Genomic DNA, 14722 nt, shown 5'->3' with positions numbered 1-14722 from the left:
TGTTTTGGCCTAAAAAAATTGTCGTAGATCCTACTACTCCATCAGAACTTTTTCACGTCGAAATAATACTAGGACTATTGACAATCAATTGTTAGTTACAACTAGAAACCACGTTTCACGGTACTTTGAGTGTCGCGCCTTGCTTTTTACGTCATCACCTTGCAGCCCTATGTTGTATAACCTAAAAACCGTGTTCCGGGATTTTTTTTGAAATTTCGGGATTTTTTTTGAAGAAAAATCGGGATTTTATTTTTGAGCTGGTGGCAACCCTGCATTTGACATAACAATTTCATAATGGTGGTTAGTGGCATCAACTTGAATCAAAATTCCTCTCTAAAAAATTTGCATAAAGTCTAATTCTTCACTCCTTTTTAAGGTTTGACACCTAAAAAAAAAAAATCAAAACATGAAAAACAAGATAAGTACTCATTTCATTTGTATAGCCAAAGGAAACTGTTTGTTTGCATAAGATTACATAGTAACCATAAAAAGTATATCTTTTGTTTAACTCAATTGTTGCAATGGATTTAGGTGCCTTTTATTTAATTGGCCTTAAAATTCTCTTTTATTTTAATCTATAAGTAGGTTCATTTACATGTTCTTCAATTTTCTTGTTTTTAATTGTTTTCCTTTATTTTTTAAGGAAAATATTGTACAGAGAAAATGCTATCTGAATTTATTTTTAATATTATTCAAACTAAGACAACATTGAGGTTAGAGTTATCTTAGGAGAGTAAGATAAGGTCCTTGGAAGTATAATTAGTTCTGCAGTTATTTAAAATCTTGAAACAAATTATCTCTTGAACTGCTCACAGTGTGTTTTTTGTTCTGTAAAATCTGTTAATACCAATCTTCTTGAATCACATTACCACATCATTAGTTGATACTGGGGTGTCTGCTGACAAGATTCTGCTTGACTTTGCAGAAGCTTTTCTACCCTGCAAGCCTAAATTAGGAGTTATAAAAAGACTAGCAAAGTTGAAAATCTCAATATTTGTATACAGGAGAAACAGAGGTGATGCCATTCTAGCCCATAAGATAATGAGGGCTAGTTCCCTCTCAGCACTATTTTCTACTGTTGGTCCTACGCCTTTTAAGCAGTCTACCCTATCAAGAGTCTCCACTCAATTCTTTTCCTCAAGAATAATCAACAGTTGGAAAACTTGCTTAAAAAGATTGGTAAATTTGCTTTTTTAGCCTAAATACAACACCAAAGTTTTACCCAAATCATTTAAAGATGAAGGATTCAAAATACCCAAAAACTTATAATATTGTTTACTCTCTCTTAGCTCCAAAACTAATAAAAAAAAGGAAAGATCCATATTGTACAACTTCAGCCAAAACTAGGTTGTTAAAAAAAACGGTAAATAATTTTACCTTTTTTTTATAAGATTGCCATGGGTGTAGGTAGGGGGGCCGCTGCCCCCCCCTAGCCCTTCAAAATTATATTAGATATTGCTGAAAAGGCAGATGGGTTGGAAAAAGCAGTTGATAAAACTCACTCACACTATTGACTGCCCCCCCCCTAGACACTATGCAGCCTACGCCCAGGAAGAGTGCATTGTAACTTTTGAAACAAAATCTTTCTATAGCCATTTTTTGCTATGGATTTATGTGTCTTTTAACTACTAGGCCTTAAAATTCTCTTCTTTAATCTATGAGTAAGTTCATATATGTATTCTTCAATGTGTTATCTGAATTGATTTTCAGTACTATTAAGATATATACGTAGCTGACTAGACCTAGCCCCCCCCCCTATATATGCCAATTCAGGGTATACATTTCTACATTAGGGGGGGGGCAAATTTTATTTCTTTTGTAAATGGGAGGTACGTTTGAACTTTCCAATAGAAATGATTATTATATTCGTAATCAGCATAAAAAAAAGGCATCAAATGGTATATTCACTTTAGTTGTTACTCAATAATATGATTTGGTTAATATTTACAGAAAATTGTTTAGCTCAGCATAGTGAAGTATATCTTATAGAATTTTGTCATAGGTAAATTTTCTTTTACAATTTAAAAAGCCTAGGGCTACAACACAGGGCTACAAAGTCTTACCCAAATAATTTAAACAGAGATCAGGGATTCCAAATCCAAAGAAAATTACAGTACTGTTAATTCTATCTTAGCTCTGAAACTAATGAAATAAAGGAATTATCTATCATGCAACTTCAGCCAAAACTGGTTTGTTACAAAACTAGGTCACTAAAACAAAGCTAGGTCACTGTTACAAAACAAAACTAGGTCACTAAACCTCTAATTAGTAGTCACTTCCTATCTATTTCAATAAATGAAAGTAGGTTAGACCATATCTAAATTTAGTCTGACCTCAAACTCCATGTTGATTTGTAGTTTAAGCTACAAGTTCACGTTTCAAAGTTTTAAAACTAATTAATGCTGTCTCTTTTTTGTTTAAGAACAACCGGTATTTTGGCGAGAATGTTTCGTTTGATCACAAACAATTTTTTCCGGTTTCAAGCAAGTCTATTTTTGCGACAAACATTCAAACTGGTAGAACCAATTCTGTCATTGGTTAAACCGACTGGTGCACGCAAAAAAGCGCCTTTTGTGCCTTCTATCATGGTTGCAGCAGTAGCTGCAAACTAGTAAAGAGCAAACCACAGCCCATAGTAGCCGAAAGTTGAAAAGCACATTTTGAAAAAAAAACTGCCTAATGAGGAAAAGCATAATCTGACACTAATTCAAGAATGATAAATGTTATTTTAGTTAATCTTAAAAGTAAAAGTTTATCACGAAAACGAATTTATGGTGATTTTGAAAAAGAGCAGGAATCCCCTTGAAAATGGCTTCAGATCAAGCTAAAAATTTCACCATTGGAATCAGTATGGTCAAAATCTGGTGTAGGGTAATTAGAATCCCTGACCTTGAACATCAAGGAAAATCACTTTTTCATGGTTACAGCAGTAGCTGCAATTTAAACCACAAGCCATAAACTATAGTAACCTTAAGCAGAAAAAAAACATTTTGAAAAAACTACACAATGAGAAAAATTGCCACCTGAAACTGATTAAGGAATGGTAACTATTATTTCGTTTAACCTTAAAGGTTAATTGGGAAAAAATTTATGGTGATTTTGAAAAACAGCCTGAAACCCTTCGGAAATAGTACCAGATCAAAGTAAAATTGCAGCGTTGGAATCAGCATGGCTAAATACCTCAAAAGGGAATTATTGTCCTCCAGCTTAAACAACAAGGAAAATCATGTTCTGTGTATGGGGTAGCAATGATGTGTCTGTCTCCTTTTTTCTATTATGGCTAGTGAATTACCAGAATATTATAGGTAAATGTTTGACGCCTCATTCCAATGAAAATTAAAATTTCTTTTTAAGTAACCAAAAATAATAGAGGTCAGCTAGCCCCCTTCAGAAAAAGGTCCCCTCTCCCCAAAGTCGTCCAATCAAAATTTTAAGATAGCCATTTTTCCAGCATAATTGAAAGGCCTAATAACTATGCTGTTGGTGACATAATGACATGACCCTCCATTGATGACATGACCCTCCTTAGTCCTTGGAAAAAGGGCCGTAAGCTATGCAATTATGGTCCTACAAGAGTCAACAGATTAATTTGGATTATCAGAACTCGTAGTTTGGTCGGTAGAGTGGCGGACTTTGAATTGGGATATCAATGGCTCAATGCTTTACCGGTCATTTATTTTTCAATCATGGTTTTGTACCTTCTATATGCTTTTGTGGATAACCTGTATTTGTTAAGGCCGACTAGACTACGATAATTCTTAACCAACGCTGTTTCTCCTAGTACGCGCCAAAAAATTAAGATTAGCCGCAAGAATTTGAGCAAGTTTGAGGTTGATTTTCTTTCTAATAATTTCTGGATAAAAATATAGCTTCACTTTAGTTTTATATTTTCTTATAGTATTTTGGAAAAAAAAATAAATCAAACAAGTTATTCGAATTCTTCAGTTCATTGTTTCTTTTGGTTCCCATAGTCTTCAAAGAAAAGATTGTAAGTTATTCAATTTGCTTATTGCTCCCGTATAGCCTAGTTTTTGTTATTGGGAAATATTCGGACATTCTCAGGGTGGGATTTTGTAGGGGGGGATTTTCCACGGGACCATTTACAATGGGGGGGGATCCTGGTATTAGTTGAACACCGTCTCAAGTAAAAAAGAAAACTCAACTGGAAGTAAGGAACAACATTTAAACTTAAAACGAACAGAAATTATTTTGTCTATGACGTAGCGCTGCCCCCCCCCCCACGATAAAATATATCATGATAGTGCTACTTAAAATAAAATAATTAATAACAATAAACATTACGAACAAAACACATTAAAATAAAATTACAAATAAAACGCATCTACATTAAAATAAAATTAAAAACGGGCAAAGATTAATTCTAAAAAACACTAAAAAACAAGAATATTGACTTGGCATTTAAAAGTGAGTACGCAGCCTCACAACAACAAACTAATCTATATCATTTTTCATAGTCTTACACCAGCTGTGATATCAGTAACTTTTAGTATACAATTTAAATTATCTTAAAACTTAAGCATAAAAATAAATATTATTTTAATTGCCGCAAAGTCACAAACAGCACACAATTCGATATGAAAACAAATAAACCACATCAAAACTCCGGAAATTTGGCTTTTCCTCTCTATACAACAGAAAACTTCAAGTCACGATACAAATTCTATAGCTAGTCTATAATCCTAATACTATTAAGATTGCTTTACTTTGGACTTGGCTACAAACTAATCATATAAAAAAAACTGAGCAACAATCCTAAATTGTTATATTGTTTTTCCAAAAAGTTTTTCTTAATCAGTTGGCTTTTACTGTGGCAAAACTCCAACATTGTTTTGTGTCTTCAGTGAAGTGCTAGTTTTCCATAATAATAAAAACATAGGGAAATATTACCAGTAGGCTTATTTGCACAAGTTTTATTGATATTTGTTAGACAAACTGTGAAGCAATAATTTATGTTCTTTTTAAGTTTTAACTTCGTCTTTACTTCCCTCAGATAAACAGTTTTCTTTGAAAAACTTGTTTTGTGGAAGTTTTTTTAAAACTCAACTTTAAAAAAATGTTATCCTTGCAAAGTACAAATAATTAGGCTTGAGTATGGATGAATTGTTTTTCGAATATGGAAGATATTTCAGCAGTTCAGGAGCCAAAGTGACTTAATTCATTTTTTTTTGGATATAAATATTTTATTTACTCTGCATTGACTCAAAAAGATCCTGGGAATCGCTACAATGCAGCAATATTTAGTTCTAAAAATGCTACCGAAAGATATTTGGTTTTGAAATCATATCACAATAGCTACTGGTTTCGCAAATGAGCGATTCATTTAACATGTGAATTTTGTTAAAGTTCCCAAATTGTATAAATCCTAGTTTATAAAATTCAAGTAATGGCAAGCTTAAAGAATTCTTTATTTGAGACGAAAAACTCAATTGCAAATTGAATAATTCTGCCATATTTGGTCTAAAGGCCTCGCAATTAAAGGGAATCTAGGCCTTGGGCCAAATTAGCAAGTCCCTTGTTAGAAATTTTTACAGAAGAGCAAAAATTACTTTATTCTTTAATGTTTATGCTCTTTCCCAATTTAATAATTGCTTTACTTGGAAATTCAATTTTAAGCCCATTCTGGACGCTCAAAGATGATATGTTTTTCTCTCATTTTTGGCTATATATACGGGCTTGAAACGCCATTTCTTATCTCATCATATGCAGAATAATTGTAGTTAATACATTTCAACTGTTGCTCTACTCTACTTTCCCCCCCCCCCCCTCACATGCAAATACAAAACTCAAATTATATACTTACCATGTACTTTCTGGGTCTCTATTTCATCACAGTTGATTTAATTTACAGGTAGACCAGTTTAAACAAGAGTGACGCTAACAGAGGTATATAAGCAGTATCTAAAATAAGAGAAAAGGATATCGTCTTTTAGGGTTTTTAAACGGCTTAAAATTGAATTTCCAAGTAAAGCGGTTATTATACTCAGAAAGGGCATAAAAAAACCTTCAGTGGTATGTTCATCTTATTCCTAGGTCAGCAATTCAAAATGCTCCATATTTACCATATTCTTTTCAAATTGGCTTTATGAACCAATTGTTGATGAGAAATAAGCACAAATATTAATAGCAAGCCCAGACAATCTGCATACTTTTGTACCTTAACTAGCATAGGGGCATATTTGGCTTCATTAAGTGGAATGGGTGTTAAGATCTATATGTGCCACCGCTCAACTTTTTTGTAGTTTTTTTGTGCGCGAGTTGCGTCTCTTGAGTTTCCTGATTGACTGGACCCGATGTTGCGTGACTTCCAGGATCTGACGCGACTGGGTATTTTCAACATGGTATGGCCGTTGGCTGAGAAGTTTTATATCCAAATAATTGTTGATCAACAAACAGAAAAGAAATAAATGCCTTTGCCTTATTTTAGAGGCACGAAGGAAGTTTTTTTAGTACAATAAAATTTAGAAAGAATCAAAATATGTTTATTCAAAGTATGGAAACTATTTTCTTTCTTGAAACAAAACGGCAAGCCCCCAAAGTTTCTCTACCTATGATGGCTATCTTATAAGCTCCCTAGTTTAGATTAGTCGAATTAGACGGTCTTTGAATTGACTCTTGTTTTTTCGTTATTTTTCAAACATCTCCTCGATTTTCGTGTATAATCTATTCGTTTTTGGGGAAAATGAGCATTATCTCCTACAATAAATTCGTATGTTTCGAAACTAGATAAATGTGCGAGCAAAGTTTATTTCTTGTAACAAAAGGGCAAACTTCAAAAATGTATTTAGCTATAAAGGCTATCTTATAATCTACTAACTTAGATTTGATATGAGTTTTTTTTATATCTTTTTTGCTGTCTCGTGCAGCATTGCCAGCAAACTCTTGGACCTCGGCAGCCAAATACTCCATCACAGCTGCAAGGTAAACGGAGGACCTGCACTCACTCACTCCGCACAGTTGCCCTTTCTCAGAAGACAGTGGGTCTTTCCTGCCGGGAATTGGAGTCCTGCCCCATTTCAACGAGAGTTTTCCCTACCTTTCACCTTTCACTCTTTTCTCTTCCTTACATGTTTTCTAGGTTGCAAAATTCGCTTTAACTCTAATTACAATGACGTAAAATGATGGCTATTCTCAATAGCCGAAGCGCTTGATATTTATACCCAAGCTGGAAGACCTTTAGTACTTCTGAAAACAAAGCTGTCCGCTAAATTAAGTTTGTATAAACGCAGGTAACTAGTTTGAATAAGCAAGCGTTCGAGATATAGTCTCAACAGTGATAAGGACCACTTGAAAGGAATTTGTATGCTGAAAGTATATATAACAAATATAAAGAAAAAAAAATCCTCAATTTACAAAATTCCTTGTTTTGGAGAAAGGTCCCAATTTGCTAGAACGGCAAGTGTCTATCGATGGACAGTTGATAAGAAAAGGGGGCCCTGGCTTTCTCATCAAGTTCATTCGAAAATCATATAAATATTTAGGAAGACCCCTTTTGAGTGCACTTCATTTTTTGAAGCGTTTGATTTCTTACGCTGGTCTGATGTAGCTCTGGTCGTGTTTTTTATATATGAGAAAAAGGTATTTCAAATTGTAGGTCCCAATTTGCAGGATTTTTGGCGTCAATAGATGACGTTGTCCTTCGTTTCAAATATTTGGCAATGAAGCTTTTTTTTGACGCGTGTCTAAGGCCTCACAAAACATTTTTTTAATAAAGAGCGAATTAATCCATAAAAATATTTCAAATTTCTCAACTCTATAGTAAATTTTTGTTTTCAGCTAAACAACTTTTGAATGAGCCGAATTAAAACCCAATTTTGCCCCTCTCTCTTCTAAAAGACGATACTGCAAATTAAAAGGAAGGCATACCCACAATATGATAACCTCACTGGGAGAGTAATTTCTTTTTAATGTGAATGGTGACTGCTACAATTTGCAAATTGGCTCATTACTGCAGTCGATTTGGCTGATGTAAACTTCACCGGCTATGTTAATCTCCCCCACAGCATATATTCAAACAACTCACATCCTCAAATAGCTAACGCATACCAGTTTATGGTTCCTGGCATAAATTTGCAGGCAGGTTATTTTCCGTTCTCGAAAAAAAGCGGTTTATGAGACAGACTGTAAAAGTCTTATGAGCTAGCTTATCAAGTGTTGTCTTCTTCTTCTCCATACGTTTTAAATTAGGCTAAATCAAACCCAAATGAGTTAGCAATTTCCGCTAGTGGCTTCATTTGTCATGTTTCGAAACAGCCAAATGTATAGAGGGGAGGGGGAGTCTAGGCATCCAAAGATCTTATGATTTTTTTTTTTTCAAATTGCCTCTATTTAAGTCAACTGTATTCCTCCCCCAAAGTAAATTCTTGTTCACGGACCTGAATCAAAATACTATTTGCAAGGCCGTATTCAGGGGGAGTACTGGGTTCGAGAGCCCCACGAGATGTTTGTCCGACCCGTGAAAAAGTAGCAAAAATAAATATAAGTTCTTTTTTGACGCGTTTTGTAAAGATTCTTCTTACCCCTCCCCCCTGAACAAAAATACCCCCTTCCCCCAAACAATAGTCCTAGATACACCCTTTCGTGTGTTCACATGAACCTGTGTTTTCGCGCTTGGTGCGTTCAATGAACAAAAGTGTTTGCTTCCACCGTCCTCTCATCCATCTCTTATTAAACTTGGTAATGAGCTCTTGCTCATCTTTGCCTTAAGACCAGAGTAGAACTGGGTGGAAAAATCAACCTTTTTGTTGAACGGCAGCTTTCACGGGGATGAGGTGAACATGAGTTCTCCAATCCCTGTGAAAATAAGCCCGAGGTCATATTTCTACATCTTTGTGATATAATCCTGCTCATTCTAGCAAAATCTCGCATTTAAACCTCATAAAATCCAACATAGAAATTTTTTAATCATATTTTAATAACTATACAAACTAAGGTAATGTGAACTTTCATATTTCAGTAAAATCAAACAGCGCAAATTCTTTGGTAAACACTGAAACAGAATCGCTGTCGTCGGATCACTGAGTGCTTTTCTTTATCCTTCCCATTTCTTGAGCTTAAAAATTATCCTAGATCAACAAAATTGATCAAAATCAATAAAAGAAAAAAGGAAGGAATGCACAAAGAAAGGAGAGCATCAGAATGAATATTTGCAGTAAAATTGAAACTACAGATGGCGCGCTTTTATATTACTCCCGTTACATTTAAAAAAAGAAAAAAAGGTCCAATAAAGACACATTTTTCTTAAGCTTTTTTATAATTAAAGATAAAAAAAAACTTTCAAAATTTTTTATACATTGCTTCCTTTTTCATTTCTTATTACAGTGTGTTATCCAAGAGTCGTTTCGTGCTGATATGTTTTCCGGCAAATTTTTCCTTCCTTTTTCCACAATCCGTTTATGAACCTAGGCAAAATTTAGTAGGATGGATGGAGGGAGGGGTGGAGAAATAAAGAATATCGAAAATGGAAAACTTTAATCCATCCTTTTTTCTTGGGAGGAAAGGGGTTTACTTTTACTCAATCATGGGATAATGGGGAGGGTCTGTCCTTCCCCTCTACCCTTTTTCGCAGGTGTGTTTATGGTCACGGACATAGATGCACAGAGGCTCAAGTATTACTAAGAGTTCTACTGAAACGAGTCAATTTAAAGACCCAAATCACTTTTAGATCGAATTTTCTTGGATACCAATATACGATAGGAGGCCTCCCCTACTTCCCACATGCAGTTAGGGTCATCGAGTGATGCAGCCGAACTTTTACAGCTGGGAAGGATTAGAAAATACATGGGTATGAAGGTTTACTACGTAAAGACAGTACTATTTAAGGTTCATTGTCATTGTCAAAAATCGGACATATTTTAGCGCAGTTTTCCAGAAAAGAAGAAAGAATCGTCGAGGAGGAGATTATATCGTTTTTAAGAGGAACTGGTTCCAGCCCGAACCGGTTTGTAGGTATGTTAGTTACTTTGCTAGAGCATAAAATCGAGTTTAGAAATAGCCAGTTTCACATTTTGTGATAGAAAAAGACAATGAGAACAATTATACACAATGAGGCCTTTCTTAGCAAAAGAAGTTGGTAAAACTACTATTAACTGATTGGTCACGACTGCCAGCAATGCACCGGAATGGGTAGTTTTCAATGATGTGTTAAGTAATTGTAAAGTTTATTCAACTTGTTCTGATATTGTTTAAAACAAAGCTTTTGAATTTTTGGTACATGTGGTACTTGTATGATATACCCCCTACCGCTCAAGTTGTCCATGCATTGACGGACTGTAAACCGGTTTCTTTCGCTAGTTTAATTCAACTTAGAGTGAGGCAAGACATAGAGAAGTGACAGAAAAGATGGGAAACATATTATTTGGGCTATATATTTCCACATTAGAAGGGGGGAGTGCGGGTAACATATTTGGACAGTGAGAAGTCAGAAAACAGTTCTTATTTCATAATATCAGAATAATTGTAGCTAACACATTTGCACGCAGTCCCGCTGTACTTTGCCCCCCGCCCCCCCCCGCCATAATGTGCAAATATATAGCCCAAATTCGTTCCTAAAGCATTATATTTTTATAATACTTAGGTATATTTTATTAGGATTAACCTAACTTCCCTTCTTGAGCGGTGTGGGGTACATCATACAACTACCGAATTTGTTCTCCATCCTCTTCCATCTTTTATGTTCATCATTCAACTTTAGAACTTTTCTGCAAAAACTTTAGCAGTGCTACAAGTAAGAGCTGCTAAAAATAATGATAACTACTTTAAAATTTAAACAATATGTCGAGTAATGATGCTTGGAGTCACAAAAAAACATTCAATTTCTCAAGAAAAACGAATTTTAGTCAGTACACGATTTCAGCATTAATCATAACTCATGAACTCTAAAAAATATCAAAGGAACACTTTTTGGTTTTTATGTAGATGTTTTTCCCCGGGTATTTTCAAACAAATATTTTAGTATAATCTTCAGTAGAGTCAAACAGAACTTCTTCTTTTCAGTTTAAAGCTTACAATCTTAAGTACATAATTTACCAAAGAAATTACAAAATCATTAAAAACGAATCCCATATTGCACATATTAAATTTAGAAACATAATTTTACTAACCCAATAATAAGACACGTAGACAAGTTTAAACAAATAAATGAGCAAACAGGCAAATGTAAACTGTGATTATAACTGCTATCACAGATATGACTTATAATCTGGTTTTGGCACGGCTATCTTCCTTCAGAATTGAGTCGTTCAGAATCCAAATCAATTATAGTTGATAAGAAAAGAGAAAAGCGACAAAAAGCTTCATTCGTGATTTTTATTGTTCTGCTAGGATCCCATCCTCGAAAAACCCTCCACAATTTCTTTTAGTTATATATATATATATATATATATATATATGTATATAGTTATTTAGTTACTGTGCAAAATACTTGAAGCATTTAATGGCCCAAATATTTGAAGGTATTTTGGGGTATTAGCCCCTCATTTCTATGGAATATCAATAAAACGAAGTAACTTGACAATCTTTCTAAAGTAATTTGGCTTCTGAACGACTCATTTGTCTTCAATGTATTTGAAAGTTTTCCATTTCTTTCCTAGTATTTGTAAAAATTTAAATTATGGAAAAGGAAAAGACCCAAAAGACTGCTACTATAAAAATCATAGAAATTTGCTACGAAAAATCTATACTCAAATAATGAATGATAGATGAATAAAATTATTTTTCGGAATTGTTGCCAAGTATTGGTAACATCGCGATTGTGTTGTTTGTTTTATCACGGTTTATATTGAAAGATAGCTTTCAAAATATGGCAATTTGTGGTGCAGTGTGGAAAATGGTATAATTGGGACTATGGGACTATGATCCTATATCTCCTGTATACAATTCATATGCCCTTCCACTGAACAATGATGAACTATTCGGAAAGTTTCCTGTCACTAGCTAAAAAATTACTATAATTTGAAGCTTATTTTGGAGAAGCGTTTAGTAGAAGCGTTTAAAGAAGAGTCTAGTCTTTTAATCTTTAATGTTTAAGTTACCGAGGATCAGCTCTTTTCAAGGGTGGGATGGGGGTTTGTATTCCTCTTGAACTTGCTTCGTTATAATAATTGTTCCTTCTCCCAAAACTTTCTATTCAGTAGAGCCATTTGGAATCGTCCGAATTATTTATTTGCATTTTATTAGTCATTGCACGTAGGACACCATTGTGTTTGTTTGCGTCTTGGGAGGCACACAAAACATTTTCATTTTATTTCGTTTTTATTTTTACTGCGCCCGCATCACCTATTCTTTTTTCTCTCATTCTACATATTCTGAAAGTTACATAGTTTTTGTTTTTCTTTTAAGCGTGACCATATTTCGTCTTTTGGACAAGAGTAAGCTTCTAGAGCCCATGAAAATACCAGTACCAGGTACTGGTACTTCTAGAACGCATGATTCATTTTTTGTTGTTGTATTTTTTCACGAAATAAAAGTTAATGCAATTCAACTCATTTCCACTACAAGTGCTATGTTAAATAATCTTACTTCAAGAGTAATTTGTTAAACCCTTAAAAGGGATGAGTTTTCCTTGCAGCGACTACATAATAGTAAAAAAAAAAATATCGGTATATCCATAACAGGGGTAGAGGATAGTATTATTTTAACTTAAACCTTGAAATAATGAAGAAAATGGTCGTTTGGAAGAAATTCAGTTTGGCTAAAATGGCAATTCTGACTCAAAATTATGTTTTAGTTTGGGTAAATTCGAACCATATAAGTTGTTCATCCTATTCGTAGTTTTAAAACGTTGTTTTTGTTGTAGATAGAATAGTAGCGAAATGGTTAATTTTTCAATGGCTTTTGGGACATTTTGGGATTGTAGCGAACTTCGTATAGTGATGATTTTCAGTAAAAATGCTTAACAATAACTTTGCCAAAATCCTTCAGTCATATAACAGCACTGAGACAACAAATCAAACCTTTCTTGTGGCAAGAATCAACGATCAATCATTACAAACAAGAAAAATCAACAAAAATTTGCACTTTAACCAGCCTCGGATTGTCATTCAGTACAAAATACATAATAAATGCCCATAATCATTCTAATAACACAAAATCTCTTTAATCACTATTTACGTTTATGTCCCAATATTTCCGTAATTCAAAAATATAGTTTTGTTTTACTTCCAGAGGGATAGGGTGTAAGGCAACTGTTTACCGGCTTAGAAAATATCCTTACTAAATAGCAGCATTCTGCTGCTAATCACATCAAAATCATAAGCGACAAAAAATCACTTTGCATTGACAAGGGTTGACATAAGTCAAAGACTGAACCCTAAGTAGCACCCCAGCCTTCAGTGATACGGGGTCGCTTGTGCAGAGGGGACGGTTCGTACTCAGAGTGTAAATGATGACCAGAATCAGGTGAAGGCATTTGACCTGGAAAAAATGAAATTTAAATCACTGGGAATTTATCATTAGATTACCAACGAAAGCATTTCATTGCTAAACACTTAAGAAGATGGGTGGACTAGCCACGCACATAGGTGACACTTACGACCTTTCATGTAATTCTGTATAACACAAACATTTTCCGTGTTTGTACTATTCCCTCGTTTTGCAATAATTCTCCCATGTCAATTCCCTATAAAAAAATTTCTAGGGGAAGGGGTGGGTAAGTTGATCCTGTTTCTATTCGATTTTGCAAAGCTCTCCATTTTTTGCATTTACTTTTACAGATAGAACCATTTTTAGAGGAGAAATAGTGGAAGTTACTCGCCCAAACGGCATCCATGTAGCAAATAAAAAATACCCTTATAATTAAAGAAAATTGTATCAAAAAAGTCGTTCTTCCATAAAAAGCAAAATAGGGTTCACTAATTAAAAAAAAAAAAAAAAAAAATTAAGTCTTGGATGGCCCAGAAATACTAAGCTGTGTAAATTATGGGATAACGAAATGAAACGTATTCCTGATACATATGTAAGACGTCACCAACCAATTTAGTATAATTTAAAAGTACAGAAGTCCCGTTCCCGGCCATAATTTACAGAAATAATGCACAAACAGTCAACACACCAAAATTACGAACAAGATGTATCACTTGAGACAAGAAAACGAAAATCTAATCAAACTGTGAATAAAAAGTGTAAGAAAAAAGAGTGAAGTGGAGGGAAATGTTATAGTACGCACATATTTCAGTACACACATATTTAAACCATGCCTTATTATATACTAATAAGAAGCTCAAGTCACGTTACAGGCCCAATCTAACGCAAATTACAGAAATATATTTGAATCTTCGAAATGCAACTAAAAAGTCTTTGGTTAGCTTAAATTGACCCTAGAAAAAATCCACACAAACTGGCATATTACTTGGAGTAGTCAACCATTTGCACACCGTTCAACAGCAATAGCAGATAGTGTTCAACAAACTATCTAATTTTATGGCGTAAATTGAGAAGAAAATTCAGTTTTGTTTCGATAAATGATCAATTTGATAAATTTCGCAGCAAATATTTTTCTCTTTATGATCACTCGTCACACTTGTGATCCAAAGTCAAGTAGTCAATCGCAATGAAAGTGATGAAAAGAGGACTGACAAGCGCATAAAGACAGAAGGTGGTAGAGCTTAATTGGAATATGGAAACCTAACTGGAATATAACTGGAATCAACTTGAATATGAAACTGGAATATGGGAGCTTAACTGGATAATATTACACAAGCATCGT

General features: G+C 34.2%; 1 protein-coding gene across 9 annotated transcripts in view; it reads right to left on the bottom strand.

Annotated features, from left to right (window-relative positions):
- Positions 1–8901: 8901 nt before the first annotated feature.
- Positions 8902–14722, bottom strand: part of Mef2 (myocyte enhancer factor 2) — a 192528-nt gene continuing 186707 nt past the window's right edge. For all 9 annotated transcript variants that reach the window (XM_089094553.1, XM_089094560.1, XM_089094556.1 and 6 more), the window contains one exon: positions 8902–13431. In XM_089094553.1, coding sequence (XP_088950679.1) covers positions 13328–13431 — 104 coding nt within the window. In that variant the 3' untranslated portion in view covers positions 8902–13327. The remainder of the gene's footprint in view (positions 13432–14722) is intronic.

This window comes from Artemia sp. Qi Xiang Cuo, chromosome 9, assembly GCF_049724085.1.
Source record: "Artemia sp. Qi Xiang Cuo chromosome 9, ASM4972408v1, whole genome shotgun sequence".
Classification (NCBI taxonomy): domain Eukaryota; kingdom Metazoa; phylum Arthropoda; class Branchiopoda; order Anostraca; family Artemiidae; genus Artemia; species Artemia sp. Qi Xiang Cuo.
Note: the sequence above shows the minus strand (reverse complement) of the source record. Positions and strands in the feature narration are given on the sequence as shown.